General features: G+C 43.7%; 1 protein-coding gene across 2 annotated transcripts in view; it reads left to right on the forward strand.

Annotated features, from left to right (window-relative positions):
* coro2ba (coronin, actin binding protein, 2Ba) overlaps positions 1-13,975 on the forward strand; it is a 159,038-nt gene that overhangs the window by 123,463 nt on the left and 21,600 nt on the right. For both annotated transcript variants that reach the window (XM_052040328.1, XM_052040327.1), the window contains 6 exons: positions 79-243; positions 3,289-3,405; positions 5,341-5,445; positions 7,470-7,566; positions 8,457-8,569; positions 12,932-13,022. In XM_052040328.1, coding sequence (XP_051896288.1) covers positions 79-243; positions 3,289-3,405; positions 5,341-5,445; positions 7,470-7,566; positions 8,457-8,569; positions 12,932-13,022 — 688 coding nt within the window. The remainder of the gene's footprint in view (positions 1-78; positions 244-3,288; positions 3,406-5,340; positions 5,446-7,469; positions 7,567-8,456; positions 8,570-12,931; positions 13,023-13,975) is intronic.

A 13,975-nucleotide genomic window follows, 5' to 3' on the forward strand; every position in this document is an offset into this window, starting at 1 on the left:
TGGGACCCATTTACAACCAGGCCAAACGTAGGCACATTAGTTGCGTTCCATCTCAGTGTAACTATTCCATCCCCTCAGATCCTGATCTGGAACCTGGACACTGGTGAGCCGGTGAAGATGATCGACTGCCACACCGACGTCATTCTCTGCATGTCCTTCAACACGGACGGAAGTCTCTTTGCCACCACCTGCAAGGACAAGAAGCTGAGGGTCATTGAGCCGCGATCTGGCAAAGTGCTACAAGTAAATAGTTTTACCGTAATTAGACGTGCAACGTCTTGCTTGGTCCCATCAAGATATTAGTAACAGGCAGCGAGCAAGAGGGTGGGCTCCTGGATGGTGGGAGGGGAAGGGGTGCATTTCCTGTGGTTTTTTGGGAAGGGAAGCAAGGGGTTGGTGGGAATGGAAGTGACGGAGGGAATGGCCCCTTTGGAAGGCTGATGAGGGAGGGGATGGGGAAGATATGTTTGGTTGTGCCGTCACCTTGAAGTTGGCAGACATTTGAATGGCATTGAGGCTCAACTTAAGGTCTGTTTTGAACCACTTCATTGATACTTTGGCAGCAGCTGACAGCCAACAAACCAATGTAGGGACGGATAATTGCTCAGGCTGTTGAGAAACTGGAAAGGAGGGTGTGGAGTTTAAAATATTTGTAGAAATATTCATCCTGGATTATGTGTGCTAAGCAGGCAATGCAATGGTAACTGCATATTACACTCCAGTTTAGAAATTCAAACTAAATTCAGAGGCAAATTAGCCGCCATATTCTGTTTTTATAACATTCAACCAAGGATTATAGGACACTCCTTAAAACCTACTCCTTTAACCTGTCCTTTGGTTGCCTGATCTATTCCTTCCCGCTATTGAATCTTGTCAAATCTTCGCCAGGTAGATCAGGAGGAGAGAGGAAAGGAACGTTGAGGGAGCAGATCGGAAAGAGGCAGTGGAGATTCAAACTAGGAAGTCCAGAAGCCTGGGTTATTGAGGAGGGGGTCGCGGAGGTTCATTATAAACCATCCGATGGCCCCAACTAAAATACAACCAGCCTGCAGGATAATGACGGTCAATGTCACAGATCCAGATCACCAACAGCTCTTGAGAAAAGGCAGTGAACCCTCAGCCCCCAGTCACCAATGGCACGAATCGTGAAAGCATGCAAGTCACTCTAGCCGAGTTTGAATTTTTGCAGATACATTTCAGAGAGTTAAATAATTTAAACTGCTGTTAGGTATCTGTTACCATTGATCCATGAATAATGCACTTCAAGTATCAGCCTTACCCCACTGAGTATTTTCTCCTTGAAACATAAGACATATTAACTTGTTAAACAATGCACTCCGTCCCTGTGTAAAAGTGTACCCAAAGAATATTAGAAAAGATACTTAGATGATTTACTTCAGGGCAGAAATTATGAGTTTCCTAAGATAAAATACTAGTGTTTGCGGATCACATGAAAATTGCTTCAGTTGTGGATAGTCAGGAAAGTTGCCAAAGGATGCAGCAGGTTATAGACCAGATGGAAACGTGGGCAGAGAAATGGCAGATGGAGTTTAATCCAGACAAGTGTGAGGTGATGCATTTAGGAAGGTCAATTGCAGGAGGAAAAGATGCAGTAAATAGCAGGACCCTTTGGAGCACTGATGTGCAAAGGGATCTTGGAGCGCAAGCCCATAGCTCCCTGAAAGTGACAACATAATAGATAGGGTGGTAAAGAAGGCATACAGGGTGGTCAGGACATTGAGTATAAAAGTTTGGAAGTCATGTTGCAGCTGTATTTGGCCAAATTTGGAGTCTTGTGTGTAGTTCTGGTCGCCAGACCACAGGGAGGATGTGGAAGCTTCTGAGAGGGCGCAGAAGAGGTTGACCAGGATTAGAGTGCATCAGCTAAAAGGAGAAGTTGGACAAACTCGGATTGTTGAGGCTGAAGGGTGACATGATGGAAATATATAAAATTATGACAGGATAGATGGTCAGAGTCTTTCTCTCAGGGTGGAAATGTCAAATGCTAGAGGGCAAAGGTTTAAGGTGAGAGGGGAAAAGTTTGAAGGAGATTTGAGAGGCAAGTTTTTTACACAGAGAGTTTCAGGGACCTGGAACATGCTGCCAGGGGAGGTGGTGGAAACAGATTCGCTAACAACATTTAAGAGGCATTTAGACAGGCATGTGAACAGGCAGGGAGTGGAGGGATATGGACTATGTGCAGGCAGATGGGATTAATTGGCATCATAGTCGGCATGGGCATGATGGGCCAAGAAGCCTGTTCCTGTGTTGTACTGTTCTATGTTCTAAAGGAACTAGTAGATAGTGAGTTGGAAGTAGGACCCCAATGGTATAGACCCAATTCTACATCATGAGTTTATATCTTACATATATATCTGTGTGTACTTTAGCTCAACTTCTGATACTGAAAGCAAATGGAGGTGTTTCAAGGAGGAAATTATTGGAGCAGAATTTATTGCTGGACTGACAGTGAGGTGACAGGTGAATATTATCCTTGTACGTACCAGGCAGCAACTTGGGGTGTGGAAGTCTGTGCAGTCCCACCATAAAACGTATGAAGATGGCACCTGCCTGCCTTGCTCCCCGTTTAAATGTAATGAATAGTGTGCTGCGTTGATCTGGTAGATATGGACTAAACTCGTCATGAACAGTTAGAGTTTGTCACTTCAATGTAAGAACACATTTAGCAGTGAGATAAGTCTCAACTGCTGCCATATCATCTCCCCCATGCTGAAGATTATTTTATACATGGGTGGAGATAAAGTCTCTCAGTTTTCTTTATTGTTGATGAAGATTGTTTGAATTTTATTCTTACTTTTGCATCCTGTCGGTTTCATGTCTTTCTCACTTATTCTGTTCTATTCTTCCCTCTGTTTTGGAATCAGAGAGTGAATTCAGTAATTTCATTGTCAGCTCTTCAGCCTCACAGGTAAAGGAGATGCACATGTCCTTGCCGTGGCCCGCTAAAGAGAATATAAAGTGAGGCCTATGTTTAAGGTGAAAGGGGAAAGATTTAAAGGGGACATGAGGGGGAAGCGTTTTACACAGAGGGTGGTGGGTATATGGAACAAGCTGCCAGAGGAACTGGTAGAGGCAGGTACAATTACAAACGTTCAAAGACATTTGGACAGTTACATAGATACAGAAAGGTTTAGAGGGATATGGGCCAAGCGCAGGAAAATGGGACTAGCTCAGCAAGACACCTTGGTTGGCGTGGACCAGTTGGGCCGAAGGGCCTGTTTCCGTGTTGTATAAACACAACAGAATTGATCTTCTCGACCCCTGCAGGAAGCAAACTGCAAGAATCACAAAGTAAACCGTGTGGTGATCCTGGGCAACTCGAAGAGGCTGCTCACCACAGGTGTGTCCAGGTGGAACACCAGACAGATCGCCCTCTGGGATCAGGTCAGTGCAGTAAATCAAGCCTGCAGCTCAGATCAAAGGCTGATGATTTGTGGCTGCAGCTCTCAACATTGTGCAATTGTCTCGACTCCAGCGTTACCGTGCATGCGTCAAGTGTACCTGAGTTTTTAATGGAATAGTGAACCATAAATCCTGCTTAGAAGACACCCTGACCCAAAAATATCTATTTTTATGCCCTTAGATCGTGATAACCTTAGATGAATGTTTCAAAGTTTAAGGGATTTTTAAAATAATAATGTTTTTTATTAATGATACTTTTGCTTCTTGTGTGTATGTTCCAAACTTTTATCAGCACTGTGAAATATTTGAAAAATTAGCTAATAATTGTTTTTAGCTAGTAATATCGGTTTGCTGACTGAAAATTCTCCGGTGTGATTGGCTGCTCAGTCAGCTCGATGACATCTTTGTTCCTGGATGCCAGGGATCATCTTGAACTGACAGCAGCAAGTGTCAGATCAGGGGAAATCCATCCAGCAGAGATCAGTGAACCACCATGGAAACCAGCCTCCCCTCCCTGGACTCTGTCTATACTTCTTGCTGCCTAGGTAAAGCAGCCAACATAATCAAAGACCCCACCCACCCCAGACATTCTTTCTTCTCCCCTCTCCCTTCTGGCAGAAGATACAAAGCAAGTACCAACAGGCTCAATCACACTTCTATCCCACTGTTATAAGATTATTGAACGGTCCCTTAGTCCGATAAGATGAACCCTTGACCTCACAATCTATCTCATTATGACCTTGCACCTTATTGTCTCCCTGCAGTGCACTTTCTCTGTAGCTGTAACACTTTATTCTGCATTCTGTTATTGTTTTTACCCTGTACTACCTCAGTGCACTGTGTAATGAATTGATCTGTATGAACGGTATGCAAGACAAGTTTTACACTGTACCTTGGTACACGTGACACTAATAAACCAATTCAATTCAATGAAGGGCTTTCTTTATGATTGATAACAAGTGGCATCACTGTGCTGACTACAAGACCCAGGCCAGTATTCTCTGCTCATTGTTGTCCACAAGTGGCAAAGAAACTGCTCAGCACCAAAAGGATTTCGGTTTCCAAACTTGGTTGGACATCGTCACAAAAGTTTTGGCACATGACCTTACATTGTCAGTTGCTCCACGCCACCCTCACCATACCACCGCCTGTGTTTGTTAACTATCCTCGAACAGCCGATGGCTGCTGTTGCTATAAGTGTTCAATGTTTTTAATGGTATTCTGGAAACTGGGCTTTGAATTCAGCAGGCCACAGGTTGATCCTGGATGTTTACCATCCGCCGGTCAGATTTACCCTGGAAGGAAACACAGTGCAGAGAATATTCCCAAAGTGCAGCAGCAGGTTAATCCAGGGGCACAGCCACCACCTCAGGAATGGCATGGAGCCACTTCCCATCCTCTCAGGTGGTCTTGAAGGTCCAATGGAGAGGTGTGGATGGTGTATGGAGAGAAGTTCTGTCATGACACCATTCACAAGGAAAGAACCACCCTCTGACGAGCAGTAAGTGCCAGTCTCACCAACGATACCCACACCCCAAGAAAGAAGATTATCTTAATTTGGTTGGTAGAGAATTTCCCAATTAAACTGACAGACAGTGCAAGGATGAGAGCAAATAAAATAGTCGGGCAGCAAAGATAACTCTGCCCTGTCCACCAATAACTCTTCAGTGGGCAGCTAGGTGGTCATAAGACAGATTGCCTCTCCTGCCTTTCGACCAACATCCCTGCCTCAGCCAAGACCACAAAAAAGCAGAGCAGGTGACTATCCATCAGGTTACTCTAAAGAATATCTTTCTTTGTATAAATTGCCTGTTGTGTTTTCCCAGGACTGAGGATTGAGCGAGAGTGTGGGGATGATTTGAGGCGTTTCTGAGGGTTGAGATGCAAAGCTACTTTTTATCTTCCATCTTTTTTCAGGAAGACTTATCGATGCCCATTAAAGAAGAAGAAATCGATGGCCTCTCAGGGCTCCTGTTCCCTTTCTATGATGTTGATACACACATGCTCTACTTAGCTGGAAAGGTAAATTATCTGTCAGTTAACAATAAGTTATAAAGAGGGAGGTGCAATGAGAATGCACATAACACAAGGTGTGACGATGCCATGTACCACTCACTCTGCTCCTAACGGACAGAAACCTTGCCCACTATGCCCTTCATGTCTCCTCCCACCTCTCACCTTCCAAAGTCGGAGAGTCTAGGATCCGAGGGCACATCCTCAGAATAAAGGGATGTCCCTTTACAAATGAGGAGGAATTTCTTCAGCCAGAGGGAGGTGAATCTGTGGAATTAGTTGGCACAGAGGGCTGTGGAGACCAAGTCATTGGGTGTGTTTAAGGCAGAGATTGATAGGTTCTTGATAGGTAAGGGAGTGAAAGGATACGGGGAGAAGGTGAGAGAATGGGGTGAAAGAAAAAAAACTCAGCCGTGATTGAATGGCAGAGCAGACTCAATGGGCCGAATGGCCTAATTCTGCTCCTATATTTCTGCTCCTTATGGTCTCCCAATCTTTTAAAGGTAGGGGGTGGGGTGGAAGATATTTCTTAAAGAGGTCACACCCTTCCTCTGCTATCACTGGCCAGTAACATCAAATTATATTTACAACCGCTAATATCACAAACACTAATAGCTCGATTGAATTTATTTTCTTACCACTTAGGCCTGAGGAGTCCTGCTGGAGCTCTGCTGTTTCTTCTAGGAGAGCAATGAAACGTCAGAACCAAAGAAACAGGAGCAGAAACAGTGCACCTGTCCCCAAACCCACTCCTCCATTCAGGGTCTTGGCTGATCCTGTTTCTCATGACCAGTTTCCTGCCCTATCTCTTTATGCTTCATGTTCCATTCAATCCCGGTCCAATCCCCACATCCTTTAATGCCTAAAAATCAATGTGTCTTTAATATACTCATGGGCCTCTGGGTAGAGAATTCCAAAGAATCACAAAGAAATTCCTGCTCATTTCAGTCCTAAATGCCCAATCACTTATCCCACGACTGTGACTTGGTTTTAGATTCCCAATATCCACTTGATCAGTGCCTTTAATTTAACATCGATTATGTCAAAGAGATCCTCTTTTGTTATTCTGAACTCCAGGTATATGGGACAATCATGCTCAGTCTCCACGTAGATCAACCCAATGGAAATACGTTGCACTGCCTCCTTGAGTATGGAGACCAAAATTGCATGCAGTACTCCTAATGTGTTCTCAACAAATCCTTGGAAAATTGCACCAATGTTTCTTGACTGTTGTATTCCAATGTTGTTGCAATAAAAACCAAATTACTCTCATCAATTGTTTACTCATGGGTCATGCTGGTCTCTGGGTGTGATTAAAGCAGGAGAACTTAAAGGAAAAAAAATGTATTTCTGATTTTATATTTAAGAAGAGGCCAGGGTTTACTCAGCTACCATTTTAAAATTGTTCATAGGGTTTGAAAGGATGGCTGTGAATAAACTTTTCCCAGACAGGGGATTTAGAAATGAAGTGAATAATCTTGAAGTCAGAGCTGGGCCAGTCATGAACAAAATCTGGAAGTACATTTCCTACCAGGCAACTGACCCTCGTGAGGGAGAGTTCTCCTTGATAGACAGAAGGAGCGCTGTCTCTGAAAGACCCTTGATGTGGAGGGGAGGGCGGACAGAGGAGGGTCAGGTGCTTGAAGAGGAAAGTTGTTGTTGTATAGGGGTTATGGAGCAGGGCAAGCCAAACATCCTCTAACTGAGTCAAGCTTAAAGGGTTGAATGACCTCCTCCTAATCCTGTTTTCAACATCCAGCTTCATATGCTCCACCCTGAATGGCACATTGAAAGACCATGGGGGTGTGTTCATTGTCAATGGTGTCAAGTTAGTAACAGAGTAAGGGTCTCGTAGAAAGGGTCATTCACCTGTTCTAAAATGCACCCAATTTTCATTCACATGAAGGGGGTGAGATCCAATATGAACAGGAAGCCAGTTCCAGCTTGTTATCGACCAATCAGCAGCATTGAAAATGTCCTCAGCAATAAAATGAGCATTTTGCATTTCCTGTGCTCAATCTTCTTTTGTACAGGGCGATGGGAATATTCGATACTATGAAATTAGCACTGAGAAGCCATATCTCCACTATTTGATGGAATACCGCTCACCAGCTCCACAGAAAGGGATGGGTAAGATCACAAATTTATCCCATTGGTTTTATAATCGATTATGCAGTGAATTAACGGAAATTGGTCAGAACCCCACTTGTCGTTAATAGAACCAGTCGAGGTTTTGCTGCTAGTTAATGAAAACTAGCAAGGACTCCTCTAGTGGTTAATGGAAGCCAGTCAGGTTTTCTATAGCAAGTAGGGGAAATCATTGAGAGCTCCTGTAATGGTTAATAAAACCAGTTAGGATTTCTCTGTTAGTTAATTGAAATTGTCCAGAGTTCCTGTAGTGATCAATGAAACTAGTCAGGACCAGGTTCCAGGATGTACTTGTTAAGTGGACGTTCATGGATCAGGTGCACAACTCCAGCTCCAGGTATTGAAGTCATACCCCATAGCTTTGTGCATCTAGCAATACTTCACACACACCTCTGCCCACTACATTGAACAAGCACTTTTAACATTATAAATCACTAATACCCTTTACAGGAGGACAGTCCACAAAATTTGAGACCACAACATGAGGTATTATGGTTGATGAATGATAGCTTGGTGGAGGTGGACCTTGAAGAGGGTACTGGAAGAGACAGGAGTATAGAGGCAGAGAGGTTTCATTGCATATTGCTGGTCTTGGGCAGCTGAAGGCAAATGAGCCAGTGACAGAGCAATGAAAATCAATGGGGCTGGAGGGCAGAATTGGAGGGCAATGATATAATGCCACTGGGACAGACTTCCATGATGGAAAGATTCAGGGGTAGCCTATCAATGACAAAGATATTGCAGACAAAGATATTACCGGGGTTACAGGCCCATTTTGTTGAGTGTGGTCTTCCTCTAATAGACACTTTAGGTTTTATATTTTCATGATTCAGTTTCTGATCTCAATCGTTGTTTCGTTGTACCTGTTACAGGTGTGATGCCAAAACACGGGCTGGACGTGTCCATCTGCGAGGTGTTCCGGTTTTACAAACTGGTCACGCTGAAAGGAGTGATTGAGCCAATCTCAATGATTGTGCCAAGAAAGGTGAGTGAAATCGACACACATTGTGTGTAGTTCTGGTCACTGCATTACGGGAAGGATGTGGAGGCTTTGGAGAGGGTGCAGAAGAGGTTCACCAGGATGCTGCCTGGATTAGAGAGCATGAGCTATAAGGAGAAGTTGGACAAACTTGGATTGGTTTCTCTGGAGTGTCAGAGGTTGAGGGGAGACCTGATAGAAGTTTATAAAATTATGAGAGGCATAGATAGGGTAGACAGTCAGTCTTTTTCCCAGGTAGAAATGTCAAGTACTAGAGGGCATGCATTTAAGGTGGGGGGGGGGGGGGAAGTTTAAAGGACGTTTGCGAAGCAAGTGTTTTTACACAGAGTGTGGTAGGTGCCTGGACTGTGGTGCCAGGGGAGATAGAGGAAGCAGATACAGCAGCAATGTTTAAGAGACATTTAGACAGGTACATGTGCAGGATGGGAATGGAGGAATATAGACCATGTGCAGGGAGATGTGCAGTTTAAATTGGCATCATGGTCGACACAGACATGGTGGGCCGAAGGGCCTGTTTCTGTGCCGTACTGTTCTTTGTTCATCTGAAGGAAAGTCAGAAACAGGTTGAATTGCAACTTTCAAATGAGAATTTTTAATCTTTTTGTTTATCCATTTGTGGAATGCAGACATTACTGGCATGACTGGCATTTCTTTGCCATGTTGAATTACCTTTGAGAAACTGTCAGTGAAGTTAACTTTTAGAAGCATTGGACATCTCGTAATGAAGACACTGCCACTGGGCAGTCAGTTGGGGAGTCTCACCAACAAAGGAGAAACAATGAGATTTTTCCAAATCAAAATATGTGTAACTTAATGGGGAACTTGGAGGTTATGGTGTTCCCAGGCCTTTACCCTCTTGAATGGTAGAGATTATGGGTTTGGGAGAAATGGTCAAAGAAGTATTAGTGAATTGTGTGATCACAGTACAGGACAATGCATTTGCAACGTTATGGGGATTGAATGGGAAATGGCACTAATAAGGTGGAAATTTCAAACACATCCACAAGAGGTGAAACCACTCCATGGGTGCTCTAACACTTGTTGCTAGTTTGTCTAATTCATTTCTAGAGGGTGTTTTTAGAAGTTTCTGTTGAAATTTGAGTAAAAAGATTTGCAGGATCACGATCTAAATATGAGTGATTTTAATTATTCCTGCTCCTTTTTCAATGGCTTAATTTTTCATGCAGACTGAAACTTTATTTGATGACATTGCTGAGAAGGGTCTTGTGACCTGCTTGTATTGGAAAGGTTCCATACAAGTGCAAGTTATTGTTTTCGCCAACAGCCAGACTCTCCCTTGAACTTGACGGATGGCCCTTTAAGCAAAAGTCACAGAGCTGGATAACTCATTACAGTCCATTATCTCATCGGCCCAGAAACAGCTTCCTCCTAATCTGTTGTCATGCCAACGCACTGATTATAACAAAGGCTGAGCTCATCAATGTCCAGATTGACTCTTCTCACATTGGTCTGCAGTGTAGTCATTTCCTGCATGTAGTATGACCCCAGACTGTTTCAAGACAATAATCCCAGAGAGATGCCTGTGTGGGAGGCTTCTGCAGCAGAATGAAGCCTGCCACTGAGCTCCCTAAGGACCCAGTACAAGCAAGGAGCATCCAAGATCAGAAGAAACATGCTACCTTGATCATGTCCCATTAGCTGATATCTACAGCACTAATTCTCTGTGTATCTGTGGTGGGGCAAAGCCTGACCTCTCTCCTAGAAAGAACATGTGTGCATGGGGACGTCAGCTTTTGAATGAGTCTCAGGATGTTTAACCTGAGACACATCTCACCTGTACACGTTTCACCTCTATAGCTGACTGAAACAGCATCTTCAAGAAAGAAAGCAGAAGTGTACATGAAAAAGCTCTCAGATAGAATCAGTGAGAAGAGTTTTATTTTGCAGACATACACATTTTAAATTTTCATAATTAATACCCTTTTCCTATTTTGCAACGCCAGTGAGCTTACCTGGGAACTTTTCCAGGGTGCTGACTCTGAGACCTCTTAGCCACCAGGCTTGATTTAGTGGAAGCCTTTTTGCTGGGACACATGCCAAACAGAGTCCCCAACCTGAAAGCCCATGTTTCGGTGTGGAACATGGACCCAATTTTGAGTGACCCAGAGTTTGCAGCAAGGTACCCGAGACACAGCCCGGTCCACCACAGGCATAGCCCTCCCCAGTGCTGCCTCAAGAAGGTAACAACTGTCATCAAGGATCCCCACCATCCGGGTCATGCCCTCTTCTTGCTGCTACCATCAGGCGGAAGGTACAGAAGCCTGAAGTCCCACACCACCAGGTTCAGGAACAGCTATTTTCCTACAACCATCAAGTTCTTGAACCAACCTGCACAACCCTAACCCTACCTCAGCAACAGAACACTATGGACCACCTCTTGCACTGCCATGGACTTGTCTCTGATTGTGTTTTTTTGCACTAATGTCTTGTTCTGCACACACTTATTACTCTTCACTGTCTTGTATAATTTAAATTTAATTTATACTCTGTGTTGTCTGTACCTGCATGCCTGTGATGCTGCTGCAGGCACGTTTTTCATTGTTGCTGTACCTCAACATACTTGTGCAATGAATATGACTTGACCTGCTAATTTTCACAAGTTAATGAGACCCTCTGTCATACCAGGGAAGTTCCCGAGCACACTAGGAGAGGGGTTGTGCATGGTTCTGCCCCTGACCTCTTACTCAGGCTGAAATGGTCAATAAAATACTGGAACCACTCCAGTCAAGCTTCCCTCCTTTGAGGAATGAGCCTTGGTCTCAGAGAAGTTTTTCTGGCACAGGAACCCAGTAGGAAGAGGGAATCAGCAAGTTCGGAATGGATGTGGAATTATGTCCGCTGGAGTGTTGACATTCTGAAAATAATGGTGTGTATAATTTAAAATTAGAACAGAATCATCCTGGGCAATATCAGGACCTATTTCCCAACAGGAATGCTGGTGAAAGTCTAGAATATCCTCCCAAAAAACCAAGGGGTTCATTCAATAGAGTAATGGAGTCAAGTAGTGTGGAAGTTAGGAGGGTGGCTGGAATCTAACTGTGGCACATCTGTGATCTACAGGCCCTCCCCATGTTACAAATGCCCAACTTACAGCCCATACATAACAGTCAAAGTGAAGTTTATTGTCATATGTACAAGTACACGTATGCACAGGTGCAATGAAAAGCTTACTTGCAGCATCACCACAGGCACATATAAGTAGCATTCACAAGAAAACCATTAGTTGAACATAAACTATAAACAATTTTCACAAGAAAGAACACAATTAGAATAAAAAAAAGTCAATTTTAGTGCAAAGTGATCAAAGTGGTCATAGTGTTGCTAAACTGTAGTGACTAGGGTTTTGCCAGTTGGTTCAAGAACTGAATGGTTGAAGGGAAGTAGCTGTTCCTGAACCTGGTGGTGTGGGACTTCAGGCTTCTGTACCTCCTGCCGATGGCAGCTGCGAGAAGATGGCATGGCCTGGATGGTGGGGATCTTTGATGATGGATGTTGCCTTCCTGAGGCAGTGCCTCCTATAGGTACTACTGATGGTTGGGAGGGACATGCCCGGACAAGAATTTGGGAGACCGGCAGGGTGGATTTACCGGCTGCTGCGGGACTGCAGGTATCTTCTGCTGCGTGGGAACTCAGTTCATGGCTGCATTTCCAACTTGCAAACTGTCTGGGTTGCGAACAGTTCACAGGAATGGAACCCTGTTGTAACCCAAGGATGACCTGTAACTGACTGGTAGAACAGCCTTCTTCTGTCGCAATGGAACAGAATCAGAATCAAAACCAGATTCATTATCACTGACTTAGATGATGTGAAATTTGTTGTCTTGCAGCAGCAGTACAGTGCAAAGACATAAAATTACTATAAATTACAAAAATAAATAAATAGTGCAAAAATAAAGGATAAACAAGGTAAGTGTTCATGGGTTCATGGACCGTTCAGAAATCTGATGGTGGAGGGGGTGAAGCTGTTTCTGAATCATTGAGTGTGGGTCTTCAGGCTCCTGTACCTGGTAGTAACGAGAAGAGGGCACGTCCCAGATGATGAAGGTCCTTAGTGATGGATGCCGCCTTCTTGAGGCACCTTCTCTTAAAAATGTCCTCGATGGTGGGGAGGGTTATGGGAATATGCCAGTATTCGAATATTTTAACGAGGTCTCCTTCTTGAGCTGTTCTGTGTGAGGGATTCTCTAAGATTGGTTTGAGGTGGCTGGTGATGGGCAGATAATTTCTTATGAGATAATTTAATCTGTTTGCTCAAAAATAGGCATTGAGTCATCCTCCTTGTGACCAATTCTATTTCAATGTGTTTGACTGCTTTTGTTTTCTCAGTCTGAAACATACCAAGAAGATATCTACCCGATGACACCAGGGACGGAGCCTGCACTAACAGCCGAAGAGTGGCTCAGTGGCATGAACAGAGGTCTGAGCCTTTGATATTCTGTGCCATTTGTATCAACAGTCCCAAGTCAGTTCGTGGGACTGTCAGTCAGAGTCCTGAATTAAGGGACGTGCCAGTCTATGGACCTAGGGCTCTTGTTGTCATTAGTCATAAAGCTAAATCAGAATCAGATTTATTATCACTGACTTTTGCATGATGTGAAATGTGTTGTTTTGCAGCAGTAGTACAGTGCAAAGACATAAAATTACTATAAATTACAAAATAAATAAATAGTGCAAAAAGAAGTAATAACGAGGTAGTATTCATAGGTTTATGGACTGTTCAGAAATCTGATGGCGGAGGGGAAGAAGCTGTTCCTGAATCGTTGAGTGTGGGTCTTCAGGCTCCTGTACCTCCTCCCTGAAGGAAGTAACGAGAAGAAGGCATGTCCCGCAGTGATCCACAGTGAATAGTAGCACCTATTAACCCTTGAACCAAAAGAAAAACTTGGTTCCTGTCAGACAAGTGAGGTTAAATTAGGGGATTCACATCATTGTGCTTTCCCTTAAAAGAATTCTTCAAACGAATTATAGGGCTATTGGAAAGGAGCAGGAGCAATGAAACCGATCAGAGAGCTTTATCGAGAGCCAGAACAGAACAAAGGGCTGAATAGTCTCCTTTGATGATGTTTCTATCAGTCTATGTTTCTGTGAAAATAATTGTTTTTTATTTGTTGCACACTCTGGACAGCTCACTATTTTATACTACAGACTGTCCCTGGGTAGAAAACACCCGACTTCTGGACACCCCGACATATAAAGGGCTCTCATAATATTAAATTCAAAAATCTGACGTACATACATGCATTCATTCCTAGAAATGGCAGAACTGGTTTCCTCTCTCCACTTTTAGTAATTCAGTCTTACTAGTCTTATGTGCTTCTGATGCCATTCATTACAATACTGTTGAAGGTGCGGTTACTGTAATGTGTGATT

The sequence above is a fragment of the Pristis pectinata genome, chromosome 28 (assembly GCF_009764475.1).
Source record: "Pristis pectinata isolate sPriPec2 chromosome 28, sPriPec2.1.pri, whole genome shotgun sequence".
Taxonomy (NCBI): Eukaryota; Metazoa; Chordata; class Chondrichthyes; order Rhinopristiformes; family Pristidae; genus Pristis; species Pristis pectinata.